At 41.4% G+C, this 15,625-nt stretch overlaps 1 protein-coding gene across 3 annotated transcripts in view; it reads right to left on the bottom strand.

Annotated features, from left to right (window-relative positions):
* Nucleotides 1-12,193, bottom strand: part of MAP2K4 (mitogen-activated protein kinase kinase 4) — a 125,371-nt gene extending 113,178 nt beyond the window's left edge. The window contains exon 1 of one of the 3 annotated variants that reach the window (XM_058431624.1): nt 11,856-12,193. In XM_058431624.1, the coding sequence (XP_058287607.1) occupies nt 11,856-11,970 (115 nt within the window). In that variant the 5' untranslated portion in view covers nt 11,971-12,193. The remainder of the gene's footprint in view (nt 1-11,855) is intronic. The other 2 variants (XM_032139763.2, XM_032139762.2) reach the window with 2 other exon arrangements.
* Between the last annotated feature and the right edge of the window lie 3,432 nt (nt 12,194-15,625).

The raw sequence follows: 15,625 nt of genomic DNA, 5'->3' as shown, positions 1-15,625 counted from the left end.
TTTTATATTAAATTTTGAATAAAACGAATTCAAGAACAGGTCAAATCACATTACCCCCACCAGAGACAACAATAATACATGAGCTTTCTTTAAAAACTCAGCTCTGTCAGATGTAGATGTAATACATTACATGAAACTGAAATCAAGTTTAAACTGTGTTGCAGTCTTAATCTTTATTTTTCATATATATTTAATAAAAAGAACTATAAGCCCTTAGAAGTTAACAGTGACCTTTAAGATAGTTCTGTCCATTTTTTCAATGTTTTCAACCTACAAATACAGAATATGAGTTACTTAACTAACTTAAATTACTGATTTAGAGTTACCCATGATTAATTACCATCTATGATGCAAAAGTTTTAGCAGTTCATAAATTGTGAAACTTACACACACATAAAACATTTCCTAGTAAATTAGCTAACTTCAAACAATAAGACAATGAACTGCTGAAGAGGGGCTGAAATTCTTCTAAAATAGGCCTGAAAAATAGATAGTGTCCCTAGGAATGAGAAAGCCAAGTACTTTAGAAGTTGGAAGAAGAAAACCTGTGAATTCCCCCTTAGAACCCTAAACACATTTCTAAATCCTGTTGGATCTGGTTACACCTTATGTATACACTGTATACAGATATAATTTTTAATAAGATGCACCAAGTAAAGTAAGCCAATTAAAACAAAAGCCTTCACAAAATATTCTTTCACCCTAGTTTAGTGAATGGATGGATATCTGGTTTTGTTAGTGGTCCATCTATGCTTGTGTTTATTACTGTTTTGGGGAACAAAATGAAGGAAGTAAGCTTACAATAACTTTGTGTTTAAACAAATTTCAATCAAAACATGCAGAAAAAAGAGCCAGGACTGAAGAAAGGATAGTTAAGTAGTCTTTCCTATCCAGTTATCAAAATTCTTAGGATTCTAAGAAGATACCATCTATAAAGTACAAAAACTGAAAAATGCTAATGTAGCTACTTTGACATGAAAGTGCCTTTGGTGCACCACCGAAGTAATCCACTGCTGACTACCTTATCACACAAATGACAATGCAGGAAGAAGTGAGAATGGAGACTTCATGGGAAAGAAGTACTAGGGCAAACCTAGAAGGTCTGACCCTGGTCTCTCTACCACTGAAGGTCAATATGCTGCCCCACCAAATGTGCAGTGGGAACAGAATTCAGAAAGAAAAACAGAGATGTATGGGTCTTCTAAGCCTAAGCAACTAAAAGCCACTGGCCTCCTACCACACAAAGTGAGCTGAGTACATTCAGGAAGAAAAGGGTTCTCTGGAAGCAGCAGGCAAGTCTTCCCCGCATCCCACTGGAAAACGGAAGGTAAAACTCACCTTCTACTACAACTGGAGAGGAGGCTGGGAAACAAACAACTTTAAAGCAAAATACCCTGATTGACTGTTACTAGGTAGCAAAAAGAAAGAGGTGAAAAGGTGAGAGAAGAGGTGAACAAAATAGTAATATGGATGGGTGAAAGGAGCAAGAAAACAAATTTGTAAGGTATATGAAAAAGAAATCAGTTGGATCTGTCTGTAAGGTTGTGTAAAAAAAAAAGTTACACTGCTTAATAAGTGTATATTAAAAATTTTAAGGTATATGTGACTGAGGATGATAGAATGTCACCAATGATTGCTCTAACACATTAAAAGCTAAGCGCCAGTTTAAGTGCTAAAAAATTCTCCAAACCTGAAGTTCTGTCACCAGTACAAAATCTATATAAGTAGCTACAAAGGAGGTGGGAAGGGGATTAAAATGTCCAAAGCGTAAGTATAGACTCGTTCTTTGTATCTAATTATGAAGTGACCAGGTGAACGAATTCTGGGGTCTCATCCAAACATCCATCTCTCCGCATTATTTCTCACTAAGAAAATACTTGGTAACTCGCCCAGAGCCCACTAACAGGCAACGGCTAAATTAACTAGAACACACTGGCTCACCTTTTCTTTAGCAATTCTATAACTTTCTTAACATTATCAATTAAATTAGGTAAGAAGCATTTTAGTCTGTCTGTCTAAACCTCTAAGACCTGCAAAAGTCAGAAAGTTAGTGCTTACAGTACAGATTTGGGAAAGTACCAAATAGCTCCACTAGCTCATACTCAAAGGGTAAGGATGGGCAAAGGGGACAAGCAACAATCTTGTACAAGAGAAAGATGGTGGGAAGGAAAAGTGAGGAAAACTTCCAATATCCTCAACTTTACAAAATGCAAGTTCTTAGTTATGCTATAATATTCATTAGTATTCACTCACATATGTTCAATTTTTCTTTTTTTTTTTTTTTTTTAGAGACAGGGTCTTGCTGTCGCCCATGCTGGAGTGCAGTGGCATGATCATAGTTCACTGCAGCCTCAAACTCCTGGGCTCAAGCAATCCTCTCATCTCAGCAGGTGCAAGCCACTATGTCTGGCTAATTTTGGGGGTTTTTTGTTTTTGTAGAGATGGAGTCCCAACATGTTGCCCCGGCTAGTCTCAAACAATCCTCCTGCCTCGGCCTCCCAAAGTTATGGGATTATAGGCATAAGCCATCTCACCTGGCCAATATGTTCAATTTTTGAAGTCTCCCTTGTCTCCGAAATTCTGACTTCCCATTCACTTACTTTAAGTCCTGTCCCTGGAGGTACTAGATAATCCATTGAACCTGTTGATAGTAACTGGCTACATTTTAAATCTTGTGTGCCTCACTTTTTTATATCTGGGTGAACTATCTGTACCCTAGGGCTTAATTTGACACGATCCTCCATTTAAATTTTCCCCATTACAAGTAGGGGTAAATTTGAGTCTTTTTCATTTTTCCTGGCCCCAGGCAAGTTTAATTAAATCTTAGAGTAAATATCAAGAATAATATTTATTTAAGAATTTAAATTCTTAATTCTTGATATTGATGAATCAATATCAAAATGCATAGGACAGAATGCTAGTAAGCCTATAAAACAAATAAAGCTACATGAGGGTTTTTCCTCCTCCTTTTTCTCTCTACGTCTCTCCTACCCTCGTTCCCACATTTGCCCCTCATTCTCACCCTCTTACCTCAATTTTAAGATCTTTTATGTGGCCATAACTTGAAATCTACGATTTACTGTTCTTACCAAATACAGTGAGGTAAGCGGCTGCTTAGGATGTGTAAGTGTTTATAAAACAAAAAGCAAATAGTATCTGATAAAGTAAAAAACAAAATGAAGTGTGTTAGGAGACCAGAGTTCTAGTTCCAACTGTGAAATTGAAGTCATTTCACTTGAGTCCTAGTTTTGTCATTTTTAAATAAAGAATATTATATTAAGGGTTTGAAAACAGTGTGCCTAAATCTAATTTTGCTTGTGTAATGGCCATTACGGGGTTTTGTAGTTATCTCCATTCCCATTCCTCTAGGTTGATAATATAAATTAGAGAGGGTGTGGCGCGGGACATAAGTGGTTTCCTATCTCCTCAGTAGTTGCTTCTGATTCCCTGGACATTCTGGATTTTTGCACTGCTGAAAGTGCATTATGAACTACAATATGAACCCACACTAATGTAAAGAAAATCAGAGCTGCCTTACTGGTCATGCCCATAAGACCGTGCTACAAAGTCTTTCCTCTGTCACAAGCATGAAGGGTCTACTTGTCTGACACCTTCAAACTTCCAACTTCAAATTTCTGGCATGTGCCTTAAACCCCAGCTACCCATAGTATATCATTATGGCTCTAACATGTAAGGCATTATCTAAACCTACCCTAAATTTGTATTTTCATTGTACTCAGAGCAAGTTCCCCAAGATTTATTTCCTGCTGGTTTATTTCTTTTAGATTTCCTTACTTCAAATTTCTGAAACTATCAAAAGGGAGCCACCCTAAGTTAGCAATTCCAGGTTGTTAGAATCATCCACCAGTCAGGAGTTGATAAAATACTAATCAAATCCTTTCCACACTTTTTTAATTCAAGATCTTGTCCTCCTCATAATGCCAGCTCTTTTTCTCTTTGGGCAATGACCACCTTATTTATTCCTTGGCCACAAAACTAAATGCCACATTACCTTCTCAAGCCTGTTTAATGAAGCACAGTATACTGAGACAGTAACTTACAATTATGTTCCTTTGGGCAAGTATCTAACTTCTATGAGCCTCAATTTCCTCACTTGTGAAAAATAAATAATGCCCAAAAGAGCTTTGTGATGATTAAATGGAAAAATATACCTAAAATGTCCAACCAAAAGCCTGGACTAAAGCAGGTTATTATTATCACAGGCACTATTATTCCTGTTCTCTCCCTAATGGGAGCAACGATTATGGCACCTTCCCTATCTTTCTGGTGCTCACCAGACCAGCTTAACCTACACAAAACCAGTCTTTCTCCTTTCATTCACAGTCACCTTGAGAGAATTAAAAGGGAAGGACTCCAAACAGCCCTGGGGATCCCCACCCCACCCTCTACACCTCTGCCACAACCCTTCCTAGGCACAGCCTGGTATCCTGAGGACTCTAACAACCCCAAAAAGATGGATGCTTCCCCATGACAGGCACATAACTAGATACCAGGGAAACTGCCAAAATCATCAGGGGAGCTCCTTAATGTCACTGATTTCTTTAGCAAAGCCAGGCAATAAATAGACATAGGCATGTCAGATATATATACATCTGACATATATATATATATCTCAGATATATATGTCTCGTAACACTTTGCTTGATTCCTTTTTTTAAATGTTTGAACAATTTGGTGTGTGTGTGTGTGTGTGTGTGTGTGTGTGTATGTTCAGATATATATGTCTGGCAACACTTTTCTTGATTCCTCGTTTTTCAATGTTTGAGCAATTTTGGGTAAGATGAAATACAATATAGCTTGAAAAAGCTGCTGTGATGTCCATTTTAATCCTCGTTCTCCATGGTGGAGAATAATGTGTTGTTCTTAAAGAACCAACCTGCATACAATGTAACTGTTTTCTTCATTCAAAAGGCCCACCTTGAGTTGTGTAAACTACTGGCTAATCATCTCCCTTTCACTGTGTAGCTACAACCAAGGCCAATCTTACGACTTGAATACTTTCTATTAATGTAAGTATACATTAAGCTCCCAAACTTACAAAGCGTGAAGAGACACCTGAAGATTTTCTGGAGTTGGGAGGAAACAGCTAGAAGCTAACCCACATCCACTAGCAAAAATAGTAATTTGCCCAGATGACAAATTTAGCCAGAACGACAACATTTGTTAAATTTTATGCCAAATGAGTTCCTTTTATATATAGTGTTAAAAGGATTCTATTACCTTTCAAATCTGTACTGGTTTCCTCTAATTAAAGTCTTCTACTTACTTGGAGATTCCCAATCGAAATGTCTCCAGATTCAAAATGCCACTGTAAACCCTCCAGCAAGTTTAGAACATTGTAACAAAGTGCACCATTCTTGGAGCACCAAGGCTCGAAAATCATCTCAAAAGGTGGTTGGTTGCTTAGAGCTTCCGCCTCCTGACTGAAACCTAAAATAATCTCTCTCCTCTATTCCTGAATCTGCATCACTTCTGGCAAAGATTCTTCCTTCAGACCTGAATGGCCGAAATGACTTAAAGAGGCTCAGAGAACCATGCAGTAGAGTAGTAAGAGGAGCAAAGGCTACCAGTCACACAGGTGGTTAAAATCCACCTCTACCGGAACAAATAAATGTCTACCCCCTCATCTATGAAGGGGACTATGCCCACTTACCTTTAAAGGATGGTTGTGAGCATCAAATTAGGTAGGAACAGTGAAAAAAGTTGTTAACTGTTAGCTTCCCTTTCTTTTTTAAGCCTCAATTAAAGTTTCTCAGGTTGTATCATTGGAGCCATCTCCATTTCCTAGAGACTACAAAGGAGACTGACCTGGGTTACGTAGAATAGAGTCAGGATTATGATATCCAGACCCCTAAAAATAAGGAAACTCTGTGGGCTCACATCAATCCAGCTTCTCAAATTAGTGAAAGAAAAAAAATTTACTAAAAAAGAAAACAACTCAAAATACAGGGTTAACTATACCCCATCTGAAACAAGTTTCAGCACACATTCAGGCTAGTAAGGTATTTTAAAGGAAAATGTGAGAAAATATGTATTCTAAAAGTGAGGTGAGATGTTTTTCCACTTTTTTACTTTAATACTAGGGTTGCTCTAATTTTTAAGGGAACATAAGAAGAAATGCAGTCTGAGCTTTGAGGGGGGACTAATTTGCTGAGGTGAACTTGTATGAAGTTATGTTAAACAGTAAAAGAAATGTTATGCAACACATTGGGAAGGGCAAGCAGTTCTGGGGTTTGAAATTCTTCACTGTCTGAACAATTCAGTTCTTTAAAATTAAGATAAAGGTCTCCCATGGTTCTCGAAAACCAGACTAATTAGTAAAAACAGATAAAATCAAAAGCAGGACATTTCATACACATTTTATATTCAAATATTTTTGGGAGAAATAACTACATTGATTTTAAATCTCTTAACTTTTTCTTAACAGATATACTTCATTACATTTTAAAGTACTGGCTGTGTTTTCTAAAGCAGAATCAAGCTATCATCTTTTTACTTAAACTGATATATAAAAATGCTCAGCTAAGGGTAAGTAGCTAAGGACTCGACTGGTCCCAAAGTTTTCTGTTGTATACCTATATTAACACCTAAGAAGAAGAAGGAAAAAAACTGCCTAAATCAGCACTTTAAGAGAATCAGAGGCACCTACAACATATACTTTCTAACTATTTCTTGTAACAAGTATTTTACAAATGGCTCAATGTTTTTCCGAATCAATTATAGATTCTATTCTAACCATTTTAAGAAAACATCTATTGAAAACTGACATTTCTCAGCTAAGAGATCTTTGAAATCTATTACATTTTAAGTGACTAGTAACTACAGCAGGCAAATAATCATGTCTAATAACAATCTGTATATACTCATTGATATTCTATAATTTTCAAAGCACTTTCACATGCATTAAGAATGTGATTCTTACAATGGCCCTACAGGTTAGGCATTATCCCTATTTTAACAGATGAGAAATTTCTGAACAGAGAGTTCAGAAAAGTTAGGTAATTTCCCTAAAATCAGTGTTTGTAAACAGCAGAGCAGTTACCTTAACCATGGTTTTCTGGGTCTAAGTCCAGTGCTCTTTCCACTTCAACATCCTTTTGTTTCTTAAACATTACTACATGCTATGGGAACGCTAGCTGCTACTACTGGAAAAGGAATCATCTTGCCTATGCAATTTCATTATAGAAGCTGTTGAATTCTCATCTAACTGGCAAGCTCTATTAATCAGAATATGGTATTCTCTAACATGCCAACCATGATACTATCTAGTACTATTTGCTATACATATCTAAGATTAATTACCTGGTATAACGGGATCTTCTCTTTACAGGATTCACACTAACCCAGCTAAAGTCACAAGGCTTTAGATTTGCCACAAGAGAAAGCCCAAGCCACGGCAAGGTTCTTGAATGTTACAAGTCAATTCCTTACTTTAGGTTGACTAAAATTTCTTGGACTAAAGAATAATACTTTTCCACAGAATGAGGCCCTAATATGCAAGAAATTTTCCTATTAAATCTATCTACATTAACAAATTATTGATGAAACATTAAGAATAAAAACATTTCTCAGAGTAGTTCATTTGAGTATTGTTTCCTCTGTCAAATGCAAACTCATCCTAATGCCAAATATACTTTCATAAAACCACTTACCTAACTTGGCAAACAGATCTACATTTTGTCAGCTTTAGTCATCAAAGAACCAAAGCCTAAGAACTACTCAACTTATAAAGGTTGGGTGTGTTTGTGAATGAACATGAAAAAAAAAATGAGTCAGAATGAGTGAAAACACTCAAATCTATTGAGTAATAACAAAACTAGCAGCTATTCCCTATTTTCTGAGGGACAGTGGCAACAATGGCTAGATTAGAAGCCATAACTGTTAGTATAAACATGCAACCAAAACTACGTCTGTTGATTACTATTATAATCAAATTCACTATAAATCCCATTCCAACCATCTACCATCCCCTATGAAAAAAATGAGTAGAGCAAATTGATAGCTAGACTTCTGTTTCATATCGTTCACACTGTAATTCATTTGAGAATCCTCAGATCCAGAAAAAAACAGATCCGGAGTTTGAAGTAGAATAAAATCTCATCTAGGATACTCTGAAAGGACTGCTCAGTAATGAAAAGTGAGGAGATCAACAGGCTAGAGAGAACAGTGGGACCTAGTAATATGAAGCTAAAGAAATTGTGTGGTAAATAATGAGAGGTTAGGGACTCATTTACCAATAATAAAAGGGACCATTAATGAGACCACACCAATATTGTCGCTATTAACAACGATGGCTAATGTGTATTGCATCCTTACTACATGCCAGGTCCCAGGCTTACATGCATTCTCAAAGCCACTGGGGAGGTAAGCGTTATTCCTACTTTCCAAGTGAGAAACTGAGGCTTCGAAAGGCCAAGTTCATTGCCCCTGGTCACAAAACGCATACCTAAATCCTGGCCAAGAGATTCAAACCCAGGACTCCAGAGCTCTGGTCTTTTTTTTTTTTTTTTTTTTTTTGAGACGGAGTCTCGCTCTGTCGCCCAGGCTGGAGTGCAGTGGCGCAATCTCGGCTCACTGCAAGCTCCGCCTCCCGGGTTCACGCCATTCTCCTGCCTCAGCCTCTCCGAGTAGCTGGGACTACAGGCGCCCGCCACCACGCCCGGCTAATTTTTTTGTATTTTTAGTACAGACGGGGTTTCACCGTGGTCTCGATCTCCTGACCTCGTGATCCGCCCGCCTCGGCCTCCCAAAGTGCTGGGATTACAAGCGTGAGCCACCGCGCCCGGCCTGGTTCTTAAGCATTATATTAAGAAAACAATATTGCCCAGCCTGGAACACTCTTGGGCCATAAACATGAAGCCATGAAAAAGTATTCAAGGGGCCGGGCGCGGTGGCTCATGCTTGTAATCCCAGCACTTTGGGAGGCCGAGGCGGGCGGATCACGAGGTCAGGAGATCGAGACCATGGTGAAACCCCGTCTCTACTAAAAATACAAAAAATTAGCCGGGCGTGGTGGCGGGCGCCTGTAGTCCCAGCTACTCGGAGAGGCTGAGGCAGGAGAATGGCGTGAACCCGGGAGGCGGAGCTTGCAGTGAGCCGAGATAGCGCCACTGCACTCCAGCCTGGGCGACAGAGCGAGACTCCATCTCAAAAAAAAAAAAAAAAAAAAAAAAAAAGTATTCAAGGTTATCCAGTGCCCACCACAGTGCTTACCACATAAGAGGATGTCCAATGTCTACTGCATGAAACATTCCTTATGTTCCACAACTGAATCCTGCAGTTTCAAAGAGCATGGTCATTAACAACTCCCAGAAAGGAAGTTTTTTGAGTGGCAAGTATAACTAGATTGGGGGAGAAGGAATGGAAGTACATCAAACATCTTCTAAGGCCCACTCTGTGAAGTCTGATCTAAAACAAAAGAAGATCCTTGGTAGATGAAGTCTAGTATGGGAGGTATGACTCCCATACAATTGGATGGGAATCTTTCTTTTTGGGTTCTTATAAGATTTCCTCTTCAAGGGCCTCACAATTAAGATACAGAACAAAACAAACCAAAAAGAAAGATCCTAAATTGCTGCTTTAAGTTCAAGCTTTATAACTCAGACTGTGCTAGACAACATCCTGAGAATTTCAAGCACTTCATTCTGACTAACAAAAAAAATTTCAAGAACAAGATATAACACATTCCTGAATCAATCAAGACTAGACACAATATTGATAAAAAAGAAAATTCGACAATAATTCATAGAGAGGTCTTAGGTCCTTTTTCCTTCTAAAATGGCTTCTGCTTATTAGAAAGTTTAGTTAACTGGATATCAACATACAAGGGCTGAGGAGAACGGAGAGCATCAGAAAAAGTCCTAACCACTGCCTTAGGAGTTCCTAGAACACTCCAAGCTCTTCCCTGCTTTGGAACCTTCATACACACTGTTCCCTCTGCCTAGAACCGTCTTCAGGTAAAAGAGGGTTAGCTTTCCAGACAAGCCGCCTCTGACCATCTTACCAAGCGGACTGCCCCCTATTATCTTCTATCGCGAAACCCAGCTTGTTACCTTTATTACTTTCCCAACTAGTAATTTTTCATGTTTAGCTAAATAGCCTTCCCTCCCCCATCTTCACAGGGGGATAACCTCCATGAGGACAGTTAGAGACTGTTCAAGTCTCTATAAACTCAGCATGAGCGTTTTATGCAGATGCTCAATAAATATTTTTTGAACCAAAAAAAAAAAAAACACTGTATCCAGCTATTTCAAACTGTCAGCCTCTCCACCAATAAAACAAACAAACAAACCACTTTGTTTTTATAAGCTTTATAAGTCACCCATCTGGAACAAGAAATACAATCCTAAATTGTCATTTTGCCATTTCATTTCCCCCCACCACCACCACCTAGATTGTAAAGCTGTACAGTCAGGAAGTCAATCTTATACTTCATCAGTATAATGTGCTGTGCAACACAGTAGGCATCCAATAACTAACTCAATTTGAATGAATTATCTTAGGACCTGCACAGAAAGTGTCCTCTAAGCTCTGACATCATTCTGTCTATATATCTATCACTGGTTTTTATGTATATTAAAATTATTTCATGGGGAGAGTGACAGGGATGTAAAGATAAATAAAATCTTGTCTCTTCTTCCTGAATTATGGCATGCTCTATAAACATGAAATATTGAATAAATGTCTGTTGAACCTAACTAAATGCTAGAAGCCCTTTAAAAATGGAATCAAAAAGTAACCATGGTCACATTGACTACCAAGGGTACCCCAACCCTTATTCTGTTAATAATTCAACTCAAGCAGTTTGCTAAAGTTGTCAAGAGATTTCTGAGATTCCCTGTTTTAAAAATAGCATTACTACTCAAAATTCCCCAGTAAATTTAAGGAAATGGTCCCTAACAGGCTCGGGCCTGGCCTGGTATTTTCACAACACCCCCTGTCAAAAGCCATACAGAGCTAATAAGCATTCCCAGTGGGGAAAGTCATTAATTAGCAGAGCTGCCTCAAATGTCCAGACACTACAGTATCACTTTGACCCCTGTCTATTTCCTGTATCTCTCCATTTAAACCAAATTCAGTCCTCTTTTTTTTTTTTTTCTTCCTGCATGCAATGCTAACACAGAAATCCCTGGCCTGGAACAAAATGCCTCTCCCAGGCCAATGGCAGCCTACCTACCTACCTTACAGGTGGCACAGGCCTGGGCAACCCGCCCCCCACCCCATCCCTTCCAGCGCACAGAAACCCTGCAAAAGTTTGAAAACGCAGGTTCCAAGAGGCCCCCGGAGCCCGAGGTCAGCTCAGTGGTCCGGCTCCAGCTGTGCCCGGCGACAGCCAAGATGGCCCTGAGCGGGGCCCACTGCGGCGGCGGGGCCGAGGGGCGCCGGCCGGGGCCGCTGTCTCTGCCGCCTACCTGAGCGGCGTCAGGGACCAGGAGGCAGGCCCGACGCCCCTCCCGCCCCGCCGCAGCCCCGAGCCGGCGCGTTCCCGGAAACGGGGGCCGGGCGGGCGCCAGGTAAGCGGCGGGGGCGATGGGGACGGCCGCGGGGGCGGTCCCGGACCAGGTGGGCCCCGCGGGCCGGCTGAGAGCCCGGTAGGGCCAAGGGGCCAAGCGCAGACAGAGGCCGCGGCCGGGGCCTATGCGGGCCGGAGCCCGGATCCAAGCTGGGCCGGAGGCGGCCAGGAGCGGGGCGGGAAACCTGGGAGGGAGAGAGGGAGAAGCCGGCGGCTGCCCTGGCTTCCTCAGCCGGGTCCGGGGGCGTCCGCTGGGGCAGGCCGCGACGACGCGGGTTGCCGCGCTAGGGGGCTGGGGTCTCGGCGCGGCCGCGTTCCTTACCCTGCATGCTGCTGACGGCCGGGTGGCCCGGCGCCGGGGACCCTACTGGGCCCGGGGTGCCGCTGCCGCTGCCGCCCCCGGAGCCGCCGCCGCCGCTCGGGCTCGGAGCCGCCATTGTTGGGAGTGAGGAGCCGAGCGGCGCCCCGGCGGCTGCAATGCAGCAAGCTCGGCCTCTCGCACGGCCGAGGGGCGCGGCTTGCCCCCGCCTTGGCTCCGCCTCCGACACGCCCTGGACACGCCTCCTGATACGCCCCCGCCCGAGCCCGACGCGCAGCCCGCGCCAGATGCTGAGCTGAAGAACCGCCCGGCTCCGGGTGCGCGACCTGTGAAGCAGACGGCTGTCTTGGACGAGGGTGGCGGGCCCACGGGGGCTAAAGTGGTTTGCAGAATTAAAGATGGGCCTGCATTTGTGCGGAAAGAAGGTACACAGCTTTCATTATTCCCATGGAGGTCTGTGACTCCCAAAAGTCCCCCTTCTTGGAATCTCAGAACCCCAAATCAGAATAGTAAAGCTGAAAAGGATCCCAGGGATCCCTTTCTTCTCCAGTCGCTAACAGATCACTTCCAGAGGGCAGTTACATGTAGCTATGGTTACAGTCTGGAACTCCTCTTAAGCCCAATACCCCAACCCTCTACACTTCTCTGAGGGGAAAAGGGAGTCCCAAGGGGAACTAACCAAAGTGCTATCCATGGACCCATCCCAAAACTACTGAATTAGAGGCTATATTTTAATAATACCGCCAGGTAATTTGTATGCCCATTAAATTTGAGAAGCATATATTTAAGCACTCAACACTCCCCAGCCTCCTGAAATAAGCTATCTACATCACCATCTTCCCCTAAATGCACACTGGATTCCCTCCCCCAAATCCTTTACATCTTGTATAAGACTAGCCGTAGTCATTATTGTAAGTTACATAAAATGACAACCCCCAAAAAAATATGAGGTTTCTTCCATTGCTTTCCACAGAGACTTTTATTTTAGGAAGACAGTAGCTAAAAGAAGAAAAAGTTCTCTATGAGGCTAGGATTTGCGAGCCAACCGCAATGTACTCGAAATGGTAAGACATGGGTTTCTTGCCTAAAATGGAATAGCCAGTTATCCTACTTCACAAAGAATCTAAGCCATGGAGCTTGGATTTTTTTCTCCCATTTTGAAGCATTGTGTGATCTACACCTAGACTTCTTTCCCAAAACTTCTTCCACTCAGACCTTATTTGATGCTGAGAGTTCATCACAGCATGTTGGAAATGTGTCCTGGGTCAAAAGAGTCCTGCCTTCTTGTTCCAAACCCAATTTCATCCATCATCTTGATGGCTCAGATCCTAAAAGTGGCCAGCCATAAACATCAAGTGGAGAGGCATTAAAGGCAAATTGAAGGTGAGAGCAGGAGGTGTACTTAAGCGGAGAGCCTGCCAGAATTCTCCTCCATGGGCCTCGTTGGCTGCCCAATATCTTCAAGTCCAGGTCTTATAAACATGGCCAGATTCCCATCTGGAAATCAGTAGCCCACCCAGCTCTTGTTGCTCCTAGGGCATCTTAATTGTGAGCCACCATGACTGGCCTTTAATAAGAATTTAATATATATTCTTTTAATAGAAATCCTAGGAGCAACACTACAGATTAGGCAACTAATAGAAAATCACACACACACACACACACAAACACACACACACACACACACAGACACACGAACGCACATCCAATATTATAAATAACAAATATAAAAGAAGGAAAGAAGGCTGGGGATGTTGGCTCATGCCTGTAATCCCAGCACTTTGGGAGGCCAAGGCGGGTGGATTACATGAGGTCAGGAGTTAGAGACCAGCCTGGCCAACGTGGTGAACCCTGTCTCTACTAAAAATACAGAAAAAAAAAAAAAAAAAAAATTAGCCGGGTGTGGTGGCAGGTACCTATAATCCCAGCTACTAGGGAGGCTGAGGCAAGAGAATCACTTGAACCTGGGAGGCAGAGGTTGCAGTGAGCTGAGATTGTGCCACTGCACTCCAGCCTGGGTGACAGAGCAAGACTCCATCTATAAAAAATATATATATAAATATATTTATATTTTATATATATATATGGGAAAACATTCAACCTAGCAAATTCATTAAGGGAAATTGGGAAACTGAATTAAAAGAAAAATGCAATAAAAATATAACTAATCTTATTTTTTGTCTAATAATACCTAATTCTGAGTTTGTGATAAAACTGACATATACTTGCATTGCTGTTGGTATTGTAAACTAGTAAGAGCCAATAATTAGATGTGCATATGGCAAAAACAAGAAAGCACTTTGATTTGTTCCAACTGAGGAAGCTATGTATGAGCTTTTTAACTTTTTCTTATGCTCACATTTCTCTTACATATTTGTGTTTTATGATTTCTTACGGACTAAATTGTATTCTGCTCCCTCTCCAAATTCACATGTTGGAGTCCTAACCCCCAGCATCTCAGAATGGGACTATATTTGGAAATAGGGTCTTTAAAGTAAAATGAGGTCATATGAGTGGGCCCTAATCCAATAGGACTAGTGTCTTTATAAAGAGATTAGGATGCAGACACACAGAGCGAGGAGATGATCATCTACAAGCCACAGAGTGTGTCCTCAAAAGACACCAACTCCGCCTACACCTTGGACTTCCAGCCTCCATAACTGTGAGAAAATACATTTCTGTTGTTTATTGGTTCTTTTGCTATGACATCCCTTAGCAAACTAATACACAGTTCAGAAAAATGAATTGCTTAAAAAAAGTTAACCTTTTTAGTAATAATGGTGGTAGCTGGCATAATCTTTGGGGAGACGGGAAGGCAGTTAAGCAATACAAATGAATATCCAGCAAATTTACATTTATAAGATATCCTTGAGGAAATCCCCAAATGGGCCTGAAACTCCTGGCTCTGCCATGTAGTGATTTTATCTTCCCACTAGAGTAGATGAAAATAACAAATTAAGATGATTGCTAAGAGGAATGTATGGCAATATCAAAGTGCCCCATCCTGAAAGAGGCTGCAGAGAAAGAGTAATGTCTGTGTATTCCTTGCTTAGAGAACCTTTGTTGAGAAATCTGGCTTGCTTGTTCTTTATGACACATATGTCAATGGTTAGACTAAAAATACGTTTTTTGTTTTTTTTTTTTTTGAGACGGAGTTTTGCTCTTGTTGCCCAGGCTGGAGTACAATGGCGTGATCTTGGCTCACTGCAACCTCCACTTCCTGGGCACAAGTGATTCTCCTGTCTCAGCCTCCCGAGTAGCTGGGATTACAGGCATGTGCCACCACACCCGGTTAATTTTTTACTTTTAGTAGAGACGGGGGTTTCACCATATTGTTCAGGCTGGTCTCGAACTCCCGACCTTAGGTGATCTGCCTGCCTCAGCCTCCCAAAGTGCTGGGATTACAAGGGTGAGCCACTGCACCCAGCCTCAAGAATACATTTTTCACTTCACATTCCAAATAAAGAAAAAGTAATTTACAACTGGATTTCACCTTAGGACCCCAATTTCAGCCTCTGGGAAAGAAATAAGGTCAGACACCTCTATTTGGATGGAACAATCACCAGATATTCCATATAGCCTCAGCAATTGTCTTTGAGCAAAACGCCCACCCTCAAATTGCCAAGGGCTCAGGACCAGGCCACTCAGTGACGGATGTTGCCTCTTCAGGCAGAGAGCTGCAGGCTATGCAGGTTTCTGGATGTCATTTGAGCATTGAATTTAATTGGAAATACAGGGCCTGTGAGAAACTTTGACCAATTCGTGCCATTAAA

Source organism: Hylobates moloch, unplaced genomic scaffold (genome assembly GCF_009828535.3).
Source record: "Hylobates moloch isolate HMO894 unplaced genomic scaffold, HMol_V3 SCAFFOLD_19, whole genome shotgun sequence".
Taxonomy (NCBI): Eukaryota; Metazoa; Chordata; class Mammalia; order Primates; family Hylobatidae; genus Hylobates; species Hylobates moloch.
This window is presented reverse-complemented; position numbering and strand designations above follow the sequence as displayed.